We start from the raw sequence: 20,202 nt of genomic DNA, 5'->3' as shown, positions 1-20,202 counted from the left end.
TCCGCTATTTCCTCCCTGGCTTCCTTTAACAACCTGGGATACAATCCATCTGGCCCGGGCGATTTATCCACTTTCAAAGATGTCAGACCCTCTAGTATTTCCTCTCTCATTATGCTTATCGTATCTAATGTTTCACACTCCTCCTTTTTTACTACAATGTCTACATCATCCCTCTCCTTTGTAAAGACAAGAGACAAAAAACTCATTAAGAACCCTGCCCACATCTTCTACATCCGCGCATAAGTTCCCTTGTACATCTCTGATAGGGCTTACCCTTTCCTTAGTTATCCTCTTGCTCTTAGTGCACTGGTAAAACATCTTTGGGTTTTCCTTGATTTTACCTGCCAATAATTTTTCATGTCATCGCTTTGCTTTCCCAATTTCCTTTTTTACTTCACCCTTGCACTTTCTAAATACTTTAGAAAGCCTAGAGGAGTTAAGTGTTTTGTGACCATCATAAGCTTTCTTTTTCTACTTTATCTTACCCTGTATGCATCGAGATAACCAGGGGACTCTAGATTTGACCGATCCACCCTTTATCTTTGTATTTTACAAATTTTAACACGCACGCTCCCGCATGGATTTCACCCCAGTAATAAGGCTACAGTTCTGCACTTTTATTATCTGTTCAATTATCTACTGTTGTTACTAAAATTTTAGGATTAGGGTAATCCTAGTAAGTATGCGAAAGTTTCATCTTTTGAACTTTGGAAAGAATCCCCACCATTACAATAAAAGGCTCTGAATTTCAAAATTTGGATATCACTTTGAGCTGAATGGATACAGACCTATCACTGCTAGTGGGAGTTTGAGGCTGTGGATTATCAAATAACCTTAAAATACACTGGCCCAGAGTGATTTCTTACTACAGCTACCAATATGTCAAACAAGTTCAGAGACATCAATGACAGGGAACTCACATTATGCTTTTAACAGGAGAACGTGTAGAGAGGGCTGTTCCAAAGTCCCTTCCTCCATATAAGTGCCATATGACTGAAATCTCCTTCACTACATATCGGATCTCCGGGATCGGAAGGTGCAGCGGCGCTTTGCTTGTGTCCATCTTCTTGACTGGCTGTGTGAAGTGTTCATCTTTGATCAGGATCGGTCCGGAGATCAGCATCCTCACTACAGGCTCGGTCTCTCTCTACCGGGTGAGACAGATAACTCCTTTATGAACCTCAAACATTACCACCTAGAACAAGGCAGCAAATACATGGGAACACCACCACCTGCAATTTCCCCTCCAAGCCACACACCATCCTGACTTGGAACTAGATCGCCGTTCCTTCACTGTCACTGGGTCATAATCCTGGATCTCCCTTCCTAACGGCACTGTGGGTGTACCAACACACCAAGCCCTACAGTGGTTCAAGAAGGCAGCTCAACACCACCTTCTCAAGAGCAATTAGGGACGGGCAACAAATGCTGGCCGAGCCAGCCATGCCCACATCCCCAAATTAAAAAGAAAAATTGAAAATTACATTTCACGAGGCTAACCTACCACAAATAAAACACTGATCACTCAAGAAAATCTTTTTCCTAAGTGGAGTAAATTGAGGACTCCACTGTCCATTCCTCAGACAATCCCTCAAGATCGCAAACTCATTTTACCACTTTTTCCTTGTTTGCCATCCTTGCTGGGATATGAAATATTGAGCAGGAGGAGGCCAGTCCGCCCCTTAAACCTGAGCTACCATTCAATGAGATCATTGCTGATGAGTGCTACCCACCCTTCTGTACCTTGTCCAAATGGTCACTGTTCAACTGTGGAAGGCATCAGAGCAGAGCCTATTTTTTCCCTGCCCAACATGTAGCTCACCTGCAATTTCCAGCAGGGGTACTCGACAGTCATCAGGAGCAGGAACGTAGGCTGTTTATCACCCCTCCCTCACTCTGAGGGCCAGCTGGAGCATCCCTACTGCTGTTCATGCTGAGGTCAGTTAAGAAAGAAAGACTTACATTTCTGAGCTCAGGACATCCCAAAGCACTTTACAGCCAATGAAGTACTCTTGAAGTGTAGTCACTCTTGTAAGGAATTGTGGCAGCCATTTGGCACACAGCAAGATCCCACAGGCAATAATGAGATAAATAACCAAATGTTTTAGTAATGTTGTTTGGGGGATAAACATTGGCTAGCACACTTGGGAGAACTCTGTCCTCTTCTTCAAAATAGTGCCGTGGGATCTTTCACGTCCGCCTAAGAGGGCAGTTAGGGACTCGGTTTAATGACCCATCCGAAAGACAACACCTCCGACGGTGCAGCACTCCCTGAGTATTGCACGAGGTGCGTCCGGCTGGATTTTGTGCTCAGGTCTCTGGAGTGGGACTTGAATCCAGAATCTTCTGACTCAGAGGTGAGAGTGCGACTCACTGAGCCACACAGGGTTGGAATTTGGGAGTCTCTCAGTTACCCACTGGACCACGCATCGGAACACAGGAAAATAGGAGCAGGAGTAGGCCATTTGGCCCCATGAGCCTGTGCTGCCAGACAACTAGGTCAAAGCTGATCTTTACCTTAACACCATTTTCCCACACTAGCCCCATATCACTTGATATCTTTCATATCTAGAAATCCATTAATCTCCGTCTTGAATAGAAGTACCGCACAGGAGTGTCAGCCTTGATTTTTGTGCACAAGTCCTGGAGTAGCATTTTGCCACTTTGCTCTGATGTCTGATCTAAATCTTTCATTTCGTTCAGGCACCAGCAGCTCCTCACATCTTTGATTTTTCCTTTTAGCACTTACCGTGACTGCCATCTTCGGCGCCTCCAGGATACAGAAGTCTTCGCTCTCGGGCTGCTCGCTAGGGGAGGGGAAGGCAGCATGATGCTCAGGGAGGACCATGGTGGAACTTGGGCTCTGCTCCTGCGACGACCCTCCGCTCTCATCGGGGAAGAGGAAAAGGTCAGATCGGGCTGGCTCTCGTTCCTGAATGAGGTCATCATAGATCTCTAAAGATGGGTAAAAGGAGACCAATGAAACCTGCCTTTGCTGCACTGGGACCACTGACCCTGAAAGGTCACAGATAAGGTCAATGGGAGATGATTAGTATTTCCCTTGCTTCAGATGATCCTGACCTGGTATTTATGTGGTGTGAATGCTAAGCTTCATTTGTCAGACAAGCCTGCGTGCTATCCAAGTACTTCAACAGGCTGGCATGACGGCTCCCTTACTGGAGGATTTGTATATGGAGCTGAAATCAGGAGCCACTTTTTCCACACGGAAGGTGGAACTGTCAGTGAACAGCCACACTCCTGATGATATGACAGATGGGAGGTCATTGATGAAGCAGCTGAAGATGGTTGGGAAGAGGACTCTTCCCTGAGGAACTCCGACAGCGATGTCCTGGAAGTATGGTGATTGGCCTCCAACAACCACAACCACCTCTTTCTTCTGCATCAGGTAGGACTCCAGTCACTCAAGGTGTTCCTTATCATCCCGACTGACCTGAGTTTTGCAAGAGCACCTTGAAACATCAGAACAGGAGGAGGTTATTCAGTCTCTCAAGTCTGTTACGCCATTCTATTAGACCAGGGCTGATATGTACCTCAATGATATCCTCATCTAAGAGAAAGCTTCCAAAATTAGACTTGAAAATTTCAATTGACTCCCAGAATCTTTGGGGAGAGACTGTTCCAGATTTCCACTGCCCTCGGAGTCAAAAAGTGCTCCTGATTTCACTTGTAAATGGCCTGCCTCTAACTTTATTGTGCCCCCTTGTTCTGGATTTCCCCACCAGGTTCTAGCAGGCTGAGCCTGGATTAGGAGGGGCTGTGAATTTTCTCAGATCCTTACTGAGTCTATCATAATTTACTCATTATTAAATGCGGTGGTGCAGCAGGAATGGCTTTACATTCCTAGGACACTGAGACCGGTTCTAGGGGAGGTAGGACCAAGTTGCACTTAAACAGAGTTGGATCCAATGTCCTCATGGGGCAGTCTGCTCGTGCTTTTGGGGAGGGTTTAAACGAACTTGGCATGGGGATGGGAATCAGTAGGGAACATTAGGAAGGACAAACAAGGTGTACAAAGGACTGGGAAAAGCAGATAGCACGAGAGTAAGAAATAGTAAGGTATTAGGTGGGGTCTGATGATGAGGGAATACAGTAAAGTCAAAATTAAAGACTCCATTTGGCCCATCGAGTTCATGTCGGCTCTCTGTAGAGCAATCCAGTCAGTCCCATCCCCCCATTCTATCCCCGTAGCCCTGCAATTTTATTTTCAAGTGCCCATCTAATTTCCTTTAGAAGTCATCGATCATCTTAGCTCCCACCACCCTCATCGGCAGCGAGTTCCAGGTTATCATCACTCACTTCGTAAAAAAAGCTCTCCCTCATCTCATCCCTGGAATCATTCTGGTAAATCTCCTCTGCACCCTCTCAAGGACTTCTATATTTCCTAAAGTGTGGTCAGTAGAGTGGTCAAGAAGGCATACGGCATGCTTTCCTTCATCGGACGGGGTATTGAGTACAAGGGTTGGCAGGTCATGTTACAGTTGTATAAGACTTTGGTTCAGCCACATTTGGAATACTGCGTGCAGTTCTGGTCGCCACATTACCAAAAGGATGTAGATGCTTTGGAGAGGGTGCAGAGGAGGTTCACCAGGATGTTGCCTGGTATGGAGGGCGCTAGCTATGAAGAGAGGTTGAGTAGATTAGGATTATTTTCATTAGAAAGACGGAGGTTGAGGGGGGACCTGATTGAGGTGTACAAAATCATGAGAGGTATAGACAGGGTGGATAGCAAGAAGCTTTTTCCCAGAGTGGGGGATTCAATTACTAGGGGTCACGAGTTCAAAGTGAGAGGGGAAAAGTTTAGGGGGGATATGCTTGGAAAGTTCTTTACGCAGAGGGTGGTGGGTGCCTGGAACGCGTTGCCAGCGGAGGTGGTAGACGCGGGCACGATAGCGTCTTTTAAGATGTATCTAGACAGATACATGAATGGGCTGGAAGCAAAGAGATACAGACCCTTAGAAAATAGGCGACAGGTTTAGATAGCGGATCTGGATCGGCGCAGGCTTGGAGGGCCGAAGGGCCTGTTCCTGTGCTATAATTTTCTTTGTTCTTTGGACAATACACAGATATTAACTTTGACAATATTCTGGCAAAAGTACTGAAGACCTGTGCTCCAGAACTTGCCGCACCCCTAGCCAAGCTGTTCCAGTACAGCTACAACACTGGCATCTACCCAGCAATGTGGAAAATTGCCCAGGTATGTCCTGTACACAAAAAGCAGGACAAGTCCAACCCGGCCAATTACCGCTCCATCAGTCTACTCTCAATCATCAGTAAAGTGATGGAAGGTGTCATCAACAGTGCTATCAAGCAGCACTTGCTTGGCAATAACCTGCTCAGCGACGCTCAGTTTGGGTTCTGCCAAGGCCAGTCCGCTCCTGACCTCATTGCAGCCATGGTTCAAACATGGAAAAAAAGCTGAACTCAAGAGATGAGGTGAGATTGACTGCCCTTGACAGCAAGGCAGCATTTGACTGAGTATGGTATCAAGGAGCCCCAGAAAAATTGAAGTCAACAGGAATCAGGGGGAAAACTCTCCGCCCTTTGGAGTCATAGCTAGCACAAAAGAGGATGTTTGTGGGAGTTGGAGGTCAATCATCTCAGCTCCAGGACATCACTGCAGGAGTTCCTCAGGGTCGTGTCCTAGGTCCAACCATCTTCAGCTGCTTCATCAATGACCTTCCTTCAATCATAAGGTCAGAAGTGGGGATTTTCGCTGATTATTGCACAATGTTCAGCACCGTTCGTGGACTGTTTCAGTATCTGAGGAGCCGTGTAGAAATGCAGCAAGATCTGGATAATATCCAGGCTTGGGCTGATAAGTGGCAAGTAACATTCACCCCACACAAGTGCCAGGCAATGACCATCTCCAACAAGAGAGAATCTAACCATCTCCAACAAGAGAGAATCTAACCATCTCCCCTTGACATTCAATGTCATTACGATCACTGAATCCCCCACTATCAACATCCGAGGGGTTACCATTGACCAGAAACTGAACTGGAGTAGCCAAATAAATACCGTGGTTACAAGAGCAGGTCAGAGGCTAGGAATCCTGCAGCGAGTAACTCACCTCCTGACTCCCCAAAGCCTGTCCATCATCTACAAGGCACAAGTCAGGAGTGTGATGGAATACTCTCCTCTTGCCTGGATGGGTGCAGCTCCAACAACACTCAAGAAGCTCGACACCATCCAGGACAAAGCAGCCCGCTTGACTGGCATCCCATCCACAACAACATTCACTCCCTCCACCACCGACACACAGTGGCAGCAGTGTGTACCATCTACAAGATGCACTGCAGCAACGCACCAAGGCTCCTTAGACAGCATCTTCCAAACCTGCGACCTCTACCAACTAGAAGGACAGGGGCAGCAGATACATGGGAACACCACCACCTGCAAGTTCCCCTCCAAGACACACACCACCCTGACTTGGAACTATATCGCTGTTCCTTTACTGTCGCTGGGTCAAAATCCTGGAACTCCCTTCCTAACAGCACTGTGGGTGTACCTACACCACATGGACTGCAGCAGTTCAAGAAGGCAGCTCACCACCACCTTTTCAAGGGCAATTAGGGATGGGCAATAAATGCTGGCATAGCCAGCGACGCCCACATCCCATGAACGAAGAAAAAGAACCTTAAGGAAATATTATGGTAGGTGACCAAAAGTTTGTTCAAAGAGTGAGTTAAAGGAGGGGGGAGAGTTAGAGAGACTTAGGGAGGGAACTTTGGAGTTTAGGGTTTTGGGGACTCACAGTAGGCAAGAATTGGAGGAGTGAAGAGATCTCAGGGGCTTTTAAGACTGGAGGAGATTAAAGAGACAGAGAGAGCTAAAGACGTTTTAAGCAGCATCTTTAAGGACATCCATTTACTGTCACTTAGTGAAAAGAGTTAACATCCACATCCTCCACCTCTGTGCTGTCCTTTCATTGCTATTTTGTGTCTCCCCCTCCTCCATGATGAAGGGTTTTCACATTCCTTCTCATGCTGTATACTTCCACCAATCTTTTTTCAATATTTCAGATTTAACAGTGCTCACAGCTTTTCATTTGACCTCTCGACTTTCCTCACTCACCGTTTGACTGCTGCGAGGCTGGAGGGGCAGGAGGTGAAGATGGCAGGATGTCCATCTCCTCCATGGCATCGATCATCAGGTCCCGCAGGAGCTTCTGCTCGGCTTCAGCAAGGCCCGTGGTTCGGCATGGAGCGCTGTCGCCTGACCCGGCCTGAAAAGGAGACACAGTTACAGTCAACCCATCAGGACAACAGACCGGCAACGGTCAATTAAGTTGACATGACATGTGGCAAGTGTGCGTGCTTGGAGATGGGAAGAGGCAGGGTTGGGTGTGGGTGTGGTGGTGATGGTGCAAGGGAACAGGTGAGTTTGAACCTATGGTTTCCAAAGCTCTCCACCACTGGGGGGTTTTCCTCACCTTATGTCTGGGTCTGTTATAGAATCATTTATAGATATTGATCATTGTGATTAGTCAATAACTCCATTATCATTGTAGCATGTAATACCAGGATGGCAGAAGGCAAACTAGATGGGCCTTGGGTGTTTGTCTGTCTAGCGATTACTATGTTCCTAAGTTCTGGGAGCAGAGAGCGAGAGATAGCAGGACACAGTGTTTACTGTCCAGATCATATATCCAGAAACCATCTACTTTGATCTTCTATTTCTCCTCTCTTCTTGGAAACAGCTATGCTGTGACATATTTCCTAGACACAGAACAGATGGACAAGCACTTTCTCCAGTCACAACATTTCTATGCTGGGGTACGAGTTCATCAGCACAAGCCCTACATCGCTTGCCCCATCCTCCGCCCAGTAGCTTATCCTAAGGGCAATGTATTGCTTGTCAGCCTAAATTTGTGATCGCCTCACCCCATCCATCCTCAGCTAGCTCCACCCAACTCTCTAGAACATGTGCAGCAGAAATGAACTATTTTTGCCTATGATCTGTTGTTTATTGGATGCTTTCTTGTTGGTCACAGTACACAGAGGGTTAAAATTTCACTGCTTCTTCAAGCTGATGAGCATGCTGGCCCTTTCATAGACATTGAAATGAGTCTGTAGGTTGTACCTGTGGAACTGATGCTGAGGAGTGACCTGATAGAGGTCCTCAAAATTATGAAGGGCGTTTGATAGGGTAGACAGAAAATGGTTCCACTTGTGGGGGGGGATTCCAAAATAGAACCACTGTTTTTTTTTCATGTTTGTACTTGCTGCTGTTCAATCTTCAGTCCGTTAACACCCTATCTGTACTAATGCTTTGTCTTTCAACACACCATTAACATACTGTTTGCTTTTGCTCCATGACCTTTTGGTCAGCTATGTGGCCTGGTCCAATCTACACCTTCTCCTTTGTTATCTCTTGCTCCACCCCCACCTCACTTGCTTACAACCTTTGACATTTCTAATATTTGCCAGTTCCGAAGAAGGGTCACTGACCCGAAACGTTAACTCTGCTTCTCTTTCCACAGATGCTGCCAGACCTGCTGAATGGTTCCAGCATTTCTTGTTTTTATTTCAGATTTCCAGCATCCGCAGTATTTTGCTTTTATTCCAAAATAGAAGATGGTCATGAATAAATCCAATCAGGAATTCAGGAATAATTTCTTTACTCAGAGAGTGGTTAGAATGTACCACACTGCGCTACTACAGGAGCAGCTGAGGTGAATAGTGTAGATGTATTGAAGTGAAAGCACCCCAGAAAACTGTCTGGATAATCGTGAATCCCCTCCAGTTGCTCAGTTACTGAGCTTCAGCAGGAGAGTAAGAAAAAATAAAGGGAGATCGAGAACACGAGAGAAAGAAGCTAACAGTACGAACAAAATTAGAAATACTAGCTGAAATTGTCAAAGGTAGTCAACACCAATTTGAGTTTCTCTAATCAAGCGGGGTTAAGGGTCAGGGTATAAAGGAAGAAAGTGAGAAGTAGGGAGGGATAAGTAGAGATGGAAAAGCAATGGCGAGGGGATGGAAAGGAAGATGGAAGATGGAGAGCAGGATTTAATATTGGAAAGACCGAAACCACTGTCTTTGGCTCCCCATGACAAACTCCACTCCCTAGCCACTAACTCCATCCCTCTCCCAGGCAACTGCCTGAGCTGAACCAGATTGTTTGCAACCTTGGTGGTCATATTTGACTCCGAGATGTGCTTCCAACCACTTATCCGTGTCATTACTAAGATCGCCTATTCCCACTCACATATCATCATCTGACTCCGCCTGTGCCTCAGCTCATCTGCTGCTGAAACCTTCATCCATGCCTTCAGACTTGACAATTCCAAAACACTCCTGGACGGCCACCCACATTCTACCCTCTGTAAACTTCAGGTCATCCAAAACTTTGCTGTCCGTGTCCTAACTTACATCATCTCTTGTTCACCCTTCACCCCTGTACTGACCTACAATGGTTCTTGGTTAAGCAACACCTTGATTTTCAAATTCTCATCCATGTGTTCAAATCCCTCCATGGCCGCTCCCCCTTCCTATCTTTGTAATCTCCTCCAACCCTGTAACTCTCCAAGATATCTGTGCTCCTCCGACTCTGGCCTCTTCAGCATCCACGATATTAATTGCTCCACCATTAGTGGCCGTGCCTTCAAATGCTGAAGCACTAAATTCTGGAATTCGCCTCCCAAAATTTCTCGTCTCTATATTGCTCTTCCTCCTTTAAGACACTTCTCTCCGACCAATCCTTTAGTCATCTTTCCTAATATGGCTTGGTACCGAGGAGGGAGGAAGGGGGGGGAAGGAGAAAGGGGGGGGGGGAAGGAGAAAGGGGGGGGGGGAAGGAGAAAGAGGGGGGGGAAGGAGAAAGAGGGGGGGGAAGGAGAAAGAGGGGGGGGAAGGAGAAAGAGGGGGGGGAAGGAGAAAGAGGGGGGGGAAGGAGAAAGAGGGGGGGGGGAAGGAGAAAGAGGGGGGGGGGAAGGAGAAAGAGGGGGGGGGGAAGGAGAAAGAGGGGGGGGGGAAGGAGAAAGAGGGGGGGGGGGAAGGAGAAAGAGGGGGGGGGGGAAGGAGAAAGAGGGGGGGGGGGAAGGAGAAAGAGGGGGGGGGGGAAGGAGAAAGAGGGGGGGGGGAAGGAGAAAGAGGGGGGGGAAGGAGAAAGAGGGGGGGGAAGGAGAAAGAGGGGGGGGAAGGAGAAAGAGGGGGGGGAAGGAGAAAGAGGGGGGGGAAGGAGAAAGAGGGGGGGGAAGGAGAAAGAGGGGGGGGAAGGAGAAAGAGGGGGGGGGAAGGAGAAAGAGGGGGGGGAAGGAGAAAGAGGGGGGGGGAAGGAGAAAGAGGGGGGGGAAGGAGAAAGAGGGGGGGGAAGGAGAAAGAGGGGGGGGAAGGAGAAAGAGGGGGGGGAAGGAGAAAGAGGGGGGGGGAAGGAGAAAGAGGGGGGGGGAAGGAGAAAGAGGGGGGGGGAAGGAGAAAGAGGGGGGGGGAAGGAGAAAGAGGGGGGGGAAGGAGAAAGAGGGGGGGGAAGGAGAAACAGGGGGGGGAAGGAGAAACAGGGGGGGGAAGGAGAAACAGGGGGGGGAAGGAGAAACAGGGGGGGGAAGGAGAAACAGGGGGGGGAAGGAGAAACAGGGGGGGGAAGGAGAAACAGGGGGGGGGAAGGAGAAAGAGGGGGGGGGAAGGAGAAAGAGGGGGGGGGGAAGGAGAAAGAGGGGGGGGGGAAGGAGAAAGAGGGGGGGGAAGGAGAAAGAGGGGGGGGGAAGGAGAAAGAGGGGGGGGGAAGGAGAAAGAGGGGGGGGGAAGGAGAAAGAGGGGGGGGGAAGGAGAAAGAGGGGGGGGGAAGGAGAAAGAGGGGGGGGGAAGGAGAAAGAGGGGGGGGGAAGGAGAAAGAGGGGGGGGGAAGGAGAAAGAGGGGGGGGGAAGGAGAAAGAGGGGGGGGGAAGGAGAAAGAGGGGGGGGGAAGGAGAAAGGGGGGGGAAGGAGAAAGGGGGGGGGGGAAGGAGAAGGAGAAGGGAGGGAGAGATGGAAGGAAATTGGAAAAATCAGCCAGCAACGTAGCAAGGAATAGAAGGGATTGAAAAATTGCTCATCAGGTTTGGACGGGTGGCCGGGGGGGGGGGGGGGGGGGGGAATTATTTTCTCAGTAGTGGAAGGAGGTCAAAGTTTGTTCCTTATATTCACTTGGGATTGTCACCTAACGTTAGATCTGATTCTGTTGTACTCAACACTAAGACTGCCTATATAGCACCACCTACTGGTACAGCACCATAGAAGCTTGAGATCAGTTATTACTTTGATATATTATAACGTATGTCAGCCAAGAGTGACATCTCAATTCATTCCATCTTCGCTGCCTCCGAAGAATCCTTGGCATCAAGTGGCAGGACCAAATCTCCAACGCAGAAGTCCCCGAGGCGGCTAACATCCCCAGCATATACACCCTACTGAGCCAGTGGCGCTTGAGATGGCTTGGCCATGTGAGCCACATGGAAGATGGCAGGATCCCCAAGGACACATTGTACAGTGAGCTCATCACTGGTATCAGACCCACCGGCCGTCCACGTCTCTGCTTTAAAGTCGTCTGCAAACGTGACATTGACCATAAGTCAAAGTCAGTTGCCAGTGATCGCCAGAGCTGGCGGGCAGCCATAAAGGCAGGGCTAAAGAGTGGTGAGTCGAAGAGACTTAGCAGTTGGCAGGAAAAAAGACAGAACTGCAAGGAGAGAGCCAACTGTGTAACAGCCCCGACAACCAATGTTATCTGCAGCACCTGTGGAAGATCTGTCACTCTAGAATTGGCCTTTATAGCCACTCCAGGCGCTGCTTCACAAACCACTGACCACCTCTAGGCGCTTACCCATTGTCTCTCGAGACAAGGAGGCCAAAGAAAAATAAAAAATATTATAAATAAGTTTTGCGAAATTATTTTTTTCAATGGTCTGTTGAACAAGAACAAGCTGCTGCTAAGCTTATAAAGTGTGTTTAATATCGAAAACCAAGCTGCTTCGCAGAAACATGAAGACACACAGCAGAGGTGATCAACAGGTTAGCTGAGTTTTAAGGAGCATCTGAATGGAGGGGTGGGAGGTACATTGAATTCCAAAAGATAGGGCGGAGACGACTGCAGGCACAGACGCCAACGGTGGGGTTTGGGGTGAGGGAAAATGCTCAGGATTATCTTCCATGATGAAATGTTAGTGAGTACCACAGGCCAAGGTAGGGGGTTTTATTGGACTATTTGACCACATGGGAACCTACAGCAGAGTGTAACCAATGCCAGCCTTGCTAGTGGTGCCCACGAATTAATTAAAAACAACACAAGCCTTGCAAATGTATTTCGCATTACCCGGCTCCTCTGTGCTGCTGCTCCAGGAGTAGCCTGGAACTTGGAGGGTGGCTGTAGGTCTCCGTAACTTGCCACGTACTGGATGAGGTTCATGAGGGCGGCACAAGAGTCAGAACACGTTCGGATATGGATGATGTCACTTGAGCAACGAAGCTCAAACCGAGGCTGTAACTGGACAGAGAAGCAAAGCTCAATGGAAAGGCCCAGTGTGAACAATCTGACAAAGAGAGATTCACATGGATAAAGACTCACTCACCCACTCTCCCTCTGCAGTCGGTTTCGACGCAGTTATTCGAAATTCCAGCAACCCCATGTCCAGGACTCGCACGTAATCTGGAATAAATAATTTACATGTGTGAAACTGGTGAATGGATTTCACCTCAAAGTTGATCAATGACACTGTTTTCTCACCCAACAAAAACAAAAAAAAAAAGCTGAAAACAATATTTCCTTAAGTACGGTCCCCCTTCTCTCCTGAAGGTGCTGACTCTCATTGGGGTACGGGTCCCCTCCTCTCCTGAAGGTGCTGACTCTCACTGGGGTACGGTCCCCCTCCTCTCCTGAAGGTGCTGACTCTCACTGGGGTACGGTCCCCCTCCTCTCCTGAAGGTGCTGACTCTCACTGGGGTACGGGTCCCCTCCTCTCCTGAAGGTGCTGACTCTCACTGGGGTACGGGTCCCCTCCTCTCCTGAAGGTGCTGACTCTCACTGGGGTACGGGTCCCCTCCTCTCCTGAAGGTGCTGACTCTCACTGGGGTATGGGTCCCCTCCTCTCCTGAAGGTGCTCTCATTGGGATACAGGTGCACAGGAAACCACCAGTCTCCAGGCCCTCAGCGAACCGGTCGTTTATTTATTTTTACTTATTTAGAGATACAGCACTGAAACAGGCCCTTCGGCCCACCGAGTCTGTGCCGACCATCAACCACTCATTTATACTAATCCTACACTAATTCCATATTCCTACCACATCCCCACCTGTACCTATATTTCCCTACCACCTAGGGGCAATTTATAATGGCCAATTTACCTATCAACCTGCAAGTCTTTGGCATGTGGGAGGAAACCGGAGCACCCGGAGGAAACCCACGCAGACACAGGGAGAACTTGCAAACTCCACACAGGCAGTACCCAGAATTGAACCCGGGTCGCTGGAGCTGTGAGGCTACGGTGCTAACCACTGCGCCGCCCCTTTATTGGTGAGCTGAGAGTGTGTGAGTGTTGCCAGACTATTTGACTGTGGGAGGTAGGACAGATAAGCCTGATCCTGTCCTCATCCAATATTCACACTTCTTCCAGCAGTGATCACTGACCAGTAATCAGGAGCAGGAAACCTGACTGACATTTTCCACTCAATAAGTGAGGGGCTGGTAAGATTGTCTGCAGCCTCCATTACTGCTATGTCTGAGGTCACAACACAGAGCGTTATTCTATTAAAAAAATAGTTAAAAATTCGAGAAAGGGAAAGTGTAATTACTTTCAATAACCACTTCTTGATAAAAAGTAACTGATGGGAACACTTTAATTTAAAACGAGGATATGACCTCCTGTATTTTCTTCCTCATATCTGCACAACACACACAAAAGCAGGTGCATGAGTGGCTTGTAGCTGCCAATCACGGACAGACAAGAGCTGCACGGGGTCAACTCTTGTCTCCAAGATTCTTTCCCCTGCCCCTGGCTTCCATTTGGCAGGAAACCAGAGATTGGGAATGTGGGATTGAGCCAGCAGTTTACTGATGCCATTGGCTGAAGGTACCCAACCCAATGACACCTCCCCCCTACTCTGAGTACTTCAGCCCCTGGGTACAATCTCCTTTCGTACCCCAATCCCTGGAGACACCCTGCTTTTTAGCTCCCCAATCCCTGTGGATGCCCACCCTTTAATATCCCAACCCATGAGGACATTCCCCTTTTATTGCTAGATATAAAACAAATCTCACCTTTCTTTAAATTCACTGCAGCTGGATTGCATTTTTCAGACAAATACAATGCAGCATCATCGATAATAATTCTGGAAGATGAAAGGTAGTGTTTATTATAAGTAGTTAATTGGCGGGAATAGATCGTGATTATACAATCTGAGTGAAAGGGGTCAGTCAGTACCTGAGTGTGGAGCAGTATTTATCCAGAACAATGTTACTGGATATTGTGAACGTTTCAACAGTCACTAGTGCTTGAACTGGTAAATACAGTGGCCTGAAACACAGACACAATTGCACACATTATTACACACTGCAAAACTGTCAAACTTGTCAGCCTTCAATCTGCCTACTTTCAAAACCCGTTTGACATCAACTATCTTCTCTTCTATCCTTTCAACCTTGGTGGTGTTCAATATTTGACACTTCCACTGGTCAATTCCAAAAGATCAACCTGAAAGTAGTCCTCGGGTGAAGGTGCTAAATTGGGGGAAGGCAAATTATAATAAGATTAGGCAGGAACTGAAGAATTTAGATTGGGGGCGGCTGTTTGAGGGTAAATCAACATCTGACATGTGGGAGTCTTTCAAATGTCAGCTGATTAGAATCCAGGACCAGCATGTTCCTGTGAGGAAGAAGGATAAGTTTGACAAGTTTCGGGAACCTTGGATAATGCGGGATATTGTGAGCCTAGTCAAAAAGAAAAAGGAAGCAATCGTAAGGGCTAGAAGGCTGGGAACAGACGAAGCCCTTGAGGAATATAAAGAGAGTAGGAAGGAACTTAAGCAAGGAGTCAGGAGGGCTAAAAGGGGTCATGAAAAGTCATTGGCAAACAGGATTAAGGAGAATACCAAGGCTTTTTATACGTATATAATGAGCAAGAGAGTAACCAAGGAAAGGGTTGGCCCACTCAAGGACAGAGGAAGGAATCTATGTGTGGAGCCAGAGGAAATGGGTGAGGTACTAAATGAGTACTTTGCATCAGTATTCACCAAAGAGAAGGACCTGGTGGATGATGAGTCTAGGGAAGGGAGTGTAGATAGTCTGGGTCATGTTGTTATCAAAAAGGAGGTGGTGTTGGGCGTCTTGCAAAGCATTAAGGTAGATAAGTCCCCAGGGCCTGATGGGATCTACCCCAGAATACTGAGGGAGGCAAGGGAATAAATTGCTGGGGCCCTGACAGAAATCTTTGTATCCCCATTGGCTACAGGTGAGATCCCAAAGGACTGGAGAATAGCCAATGTTGTTCCTTTGTTTAAGAAGGGTGGCAAGGATAATCCAGGAAATTATAGGCCAGTGAGCCTTACATCAGTGGTAGGGAAATTATTAGAGAGGATTCTTCGGGACAGGATTTACTCCCATTTGGAAACAAATGAATTTATTAGCGAGAGGCAGCATGGTTTTGTGAAGGGGAAGTCGTGTCTCACTAACTTGATTGAGTTTTTTGAGGAAGTGACAAAGATGATTGATGAAGGGAGGGCAGTGGATGTTGTCTATATGGACTTCAGTAAAGCCTTTGACAAGGTCCCTCATGGCAGACTGGTACAAAAGGTGAAGTCACACGGGATCAGAGATGAGCTGGCAAGACGGATACAGAACTGTCATAGAAGACAGAGGGTAGCAGCGGAAGGGTGCTTTTCTGAAATGGAGGGCTGTGACTAGTAGTGTTCCGCAGGGATCAGTGCTGGGACCTTTGTTGTTTGTATTATATATAAATGATTTGGAGGAAAATGTAGCTGGTCTGATTAGTAAGTTTGCGGACGACACAAAGGTTGGTGCAGTTGCGGATAGTGATGAGGATTGTCAGAGGATACAGCAGGATATAGATCGGTTGGAGACTTGGGCAGAGAAATGGCAGATGGAGTTTAATCCGGACAAATGTGAGGTAATGCATTTTGGAAGATCTAATACAGGTGGGAAGTATAGAGTAAATGGCAGAACCCTTAGGAGTATCGACAGGCAGAGAGATCTGGGCGTACACGTCCACAGGTCACTGAAAGTGGCAACACAGGTGGATAAGGTAGTCAAGAAGGTATACGGCATGCTTGCCTTCATCGGTCGGGGCATAGAGTATAAAAATTGGCAAGTCATGCTGCAGCTGTACAGAACCTTAGTTAGGCCACACTTCAAATATTGCGTGCAATTCTGGTCACCACACTACCAGAAGGACGTGGAGGCTTTGGAGAGGGTACAGAAGAGGTTTACCAGGATGTTGCCTGGTCTGGAGGGCATTAGCTATGAGGAGAGGTTGGAAAAACTTGGATTGTTTTCACTGGAACGACGGAGGTGGAGGGGTGACATGACAGAGGTTTACAAAGTTATGAGTGGCATGGACAGAGTGGGTAGTCAGAAGCTTTTTCCCAGGGTGGAAGAGTCAGTTACTCGGGGACATAGGTTTAAGGTGCGAGGGGCAAAGTTTAGAGGGGATGTGCGAGGCAAGTTCTTTAAACAGAGGGTGGTGAGTGCCTGGAACTTGCTGCCGGGGGAGGTAGTGGAAGCAGGTACGATAGCGACATTTAGCAGGCATCTGGACAAATATATGAATAGGATGCGAATAGTGGGATATGGTCCCCGGAAGTGCAGAAGGTTTTAGTTTAGACAGGCATCAAGATCGGCGCAGGCTTGGAGGGCCGAATGGTCTGTTCCTGTGCTGTACTGTTCTTTGAAAGGCTGAGCCAGATATTCTCTCAGTTCCACATACCATTCCTGGGATAAGGAGCCTGGCAGAGTCCCTGCTGAGGCCGCTCCTTCAGAGGCCTCACTGGTTAACTTCATCCTTGCTCTTTCTTACAAATTTCCAACTCAATATAGACGGCTGCCAGGTTCTGCCAACAGGTGCAGTGAATATTGAGGAAACTGAATTATTCAGACAGAAATTAAAAAGCTACTAAATTTATTGGGGACAGTGTAGCAGCACAGAGGGAGCCTTACTCTGCATCCAACCCATGCTGTTTCTAACCAATGCTTGCCAAGACAATACATAGGCAGCTTAAACTGTATCTAATCCATGCTGTAGCTGCCCTGGGAGTGTATGATGGGACAGTGTAAAGGGAGCTTAACTCTGTATCTCACCCATGCTATGCCTACCTTGGGAGCATTTGATGGGACATGTAGAGGTTTTACTCTGCGTTAAACCATGCCGTACATCACCTTCATGAGTACATTCAACAAAACACATGGTGAGAAAGCTTGTACTGAGGAGTTATTCACCTGTAGTCCAGGGCACAGCTCCAGAGATGCAGGTGGAAGGTGGTTGCATTTGCTGGGTGAGCGTAACCTAACACAGGCTCATCAGCAATATTCAGGAAATCTAGGATCTGCAGGGAGAGAGCAATTAATCCACCAGGGGTCCATGACTCTGATCCAGACGCAAATCTAGCACAATCATAACACTAATTTAATAGCACATCATTAAATTTATATTCTTATATATGTTGGCCATGCAGTCTCTCCTCAAATACAAGATAAAAAGCATTAAAGAGATCTGAACCAATTAGGTACATGAGCTAAGGAAGCACCCTGATGGTTGAAGTGTTCAGAACTACAGCATCAGTGAGAGGCCAGTTCAGTCCTGGTCTCCCCCATTCCTTGTTCTGGGGAAGTGTTGAGTGGAGACCAGGTGCAGGTTACCAGACAGCAAGTTGATCTTAAGCTGCTCCTTCTATTCTCTTGCCATCTCAGAGCAGCATCAGCAGAGACCTGTGAGCAGGCAAACTAATGCTCGCTTGTGTGCTTTGAGAAAGGGGTGAGAAAGTGCAGGGACTTCACATCCTTTTTCAAAAATAAAGAGAGTCCCTACTCGTTGCTTTGTATAAATAAGTGAAATTAGTGAAAATAAATACCAGAAATATTTACAATGCTCTAGACTTGGATCATGTGAAATATGATCACATCATGTTTGGGATGGGGGAAAAGGAGAACAAGGCGCCATGGTCTTATTACCTTACCAAGACTTTGGGGAAGGAAAGCAACAAACATTTGAATGAAAACAGAAGACTGAACGTAAAAGTACCACTCTGTACCAGGACACACGCACTCATCCCGATTGGATAGCAAGCCTCAGCTACATGCACAGCACTGAACCTATCTAATAGATAGGGTGCATTCAGCTACACAGAGCAAATTGGGGGAGGCCAGAACCTGAATAAAAGGGGAAGTGCAGAACGGAAAATTAGTTCTTCATGACTGGGCTCACACTAGGGAAGAGAGGGCTACATCTGGAGGAGGAAAATAGATTATATCATAGAATCTTACAGCAGAGGAGACGACGTTCGGCCCATTGTGCTAGTGTTGGCTCATTGAAAGTGTTATCAAATTAGTCTCACTCCCCTTCTATTTCCACATAGCCCTCCAAATTTTCCCTTCAAGCATTTATTCAATTCCCTTTTGAAAAGTACTATTGAATCTGCTTCCACCACCCTTTCAGACAGCGCATTCCAGATCACAATAACTCACTGGGTGGAATGAGATCGTAAGAAATAGGAGCAGGGGCAGGCTATTCGACCCTGCTTCACCATTCAATAAGATCATGGCTGATCTGACTGTGGCTTTAACTTCACTTTCCTGCCTGCACCCCCATAACCCTGGACTCCCTTATCGATCAAAAATCTTAACTCAACCTTGAATATATTCAATGACCCAGCCTCCACTGCTCTCTGGGGAAGAGAATTCCAAAGATTAACGACCCTCAATGCAGAGAAATATGAAGTGATTCGTTTTGATAGGAAGAACATGGAGAGACAATATAAAATAAAGGCTCACAATTCTAAAGGGGGTGCAGGAGCAGAGGGACCTGGGTGTAGATGTGCATAAGTCATTGAAGGTGGCAGGACAGGTTGAGAGAGTGGTTAATAAAGCATACAGTATCCTGGGCTTTATTAATAGAGACATAGAGTACAAGAGCAAGGAAGTTATGTTGAACTTCTATAAGACACGAGTTCAGCCTCAGCTGGAGTATTGTGTCCAGTTCTGGGCGCCGCACTTGATGAAAGATGTGAGGGAATTGGAGAGAGTGCAGAAAAGAATCATAAAAATGGTTCCAGGGATAAGGAACTTCAGTTATGAAGGTGGATTGGAGAAGTTGGGACTATTTTCCTCGTAGAGAACATTAAGAGGTGATTTAATAGAGGTATTCAAAATTATGAAGGGTCTAGACAGAGTCGAGAGAGAGAAACTGTTCCCACTTGTGAAACGATCAAGAACAAGAGGGCACAGATTTGAAGTAATGGGTAATAGAAACAAAAGCAACATGAGGAAAAACTTTTTCATGCAGCGAGTGGTTAAGATCTGGAATGTGCTGCCTGAGAATGTGCTGGAGGCAGGTTCAATTTCTGCGTGTATTATGGGGAATAGGGGTCACTGTTTAAAAATAATGGGTCTCCCATTTAAGACAGAGATGAGGAGAAATTCTTTCTCTCAGGGGGTTGAGAGTCTTTGGAATTCTCTTCCTCAAAAGGCAGTGGAAGCAAAGTCTTTGAATATTTTTAAGGCAGAAGTAGATAGATTCTTGATAAGCAAGAGGGTGGAAGGTTATCGGGGGTAGGTGGAAATGTGGAGTAATCAGTTCAGCCATGAACTTATTGAATGGTGGAGCAGTCTCGAAGGGCCGAGTGGCCTACTCCTACTCCTAATTCGTTATGTTCAGATGTACTTGCAGGTGGTGGTGTTCCCATAAATCTTCTGCCCTGTCCTTCTAGGTGGTAGATGGAACTTAACACAGTGAAGTGTGAGGTGATGCTATAGGGTGAGGCAATACAGACATAATGGTGCAGTTCTAAAGAGTGTGCAGGAACATAGGGACTAGGGCTGCATGTACATTGATCTTTGAACAGGGAAGGACATATTGAGAGAGTGGTTAGCAAAGCATATGGGATCTTGGGCTTCATAAACAAAGGCATGGAGTACAAAAGCAGGGAAGTTATGCTGGATAGATTTTTGACAGTTAGATAGACTTTTGATAGACAAGGGAGT

The 20,202-nt window shown here is 47.2% G+C and overlaps 1 protein-coding gene across 6 annotated transcripts in view; it reads right to left on the bottom strand.

The window, feature by feature from the left end:
* LOC137373547 (autophagy-related protein 2 homolog B-like) overlaps positions 1–20,202 on the bottom strand; it is a 138,247-nt gene that overhangs the window by 39,540 nt on the left and 78,505 nt on the right. For 4 of the 6 annotated variants that reach the window (XM_068038470.1, XM_068038472.1, XM_068038471.1 and 1 more), the window contains 8 exons: positions 17,443–17,549; positions 14,417–14,509; positions 14,254–14,324; positions 12,569–12,645; positions 12,313–12,483; positions 7,096–7,246; positions 2,750–2,955; positions 921–1,147 (listed from right to left, as the gene is read on the bottom strand). In XM_068038470.1, the coding sequence (XP_067894571.1) occupies positions 921–1,147; positions 2,750–2,955; positions 7,096–7,246; positions 12,313–12,483; positions 12,569–12,645; positions 14,254–14,324; positions 14,417–14,509; positions 17,443–17,549 (1,103 nt within the window). The remainder of the gene's footprint in view (positions 1–920; positions 1,148–2,749; positions 2,956–7,095; positions 7,247–12,312; positions 12,484–12,568; positions 12,646–14,253; positions 14,325–14,416; positions 14,510–17,442; positions 17,550–20,202) is intronic. The other 2 variants (XM_068038473.1, XM_068038476.1) reach the window with 1 other exon arrangement.

This window comes from Heterodontus francisci, chromosome 9 (genome assembly GCF_036365525.1).
Source record: "Heterodontus francisci isolate sHetFra1 chromosome 9, sHetFra1.hap1, whole genome shotgun sequence".
NCBI classification, from domain to species: domain Eukaryota; kingdom Metazoa; phylum Chordata; class Chondrichthyes; order Heterodontiformes; family Heterodontidae; genus Heterodontus; species Heterodontus francisci.
This window is presented reverse-complemented; position numbering and strand designations above follow the sequence as displayed.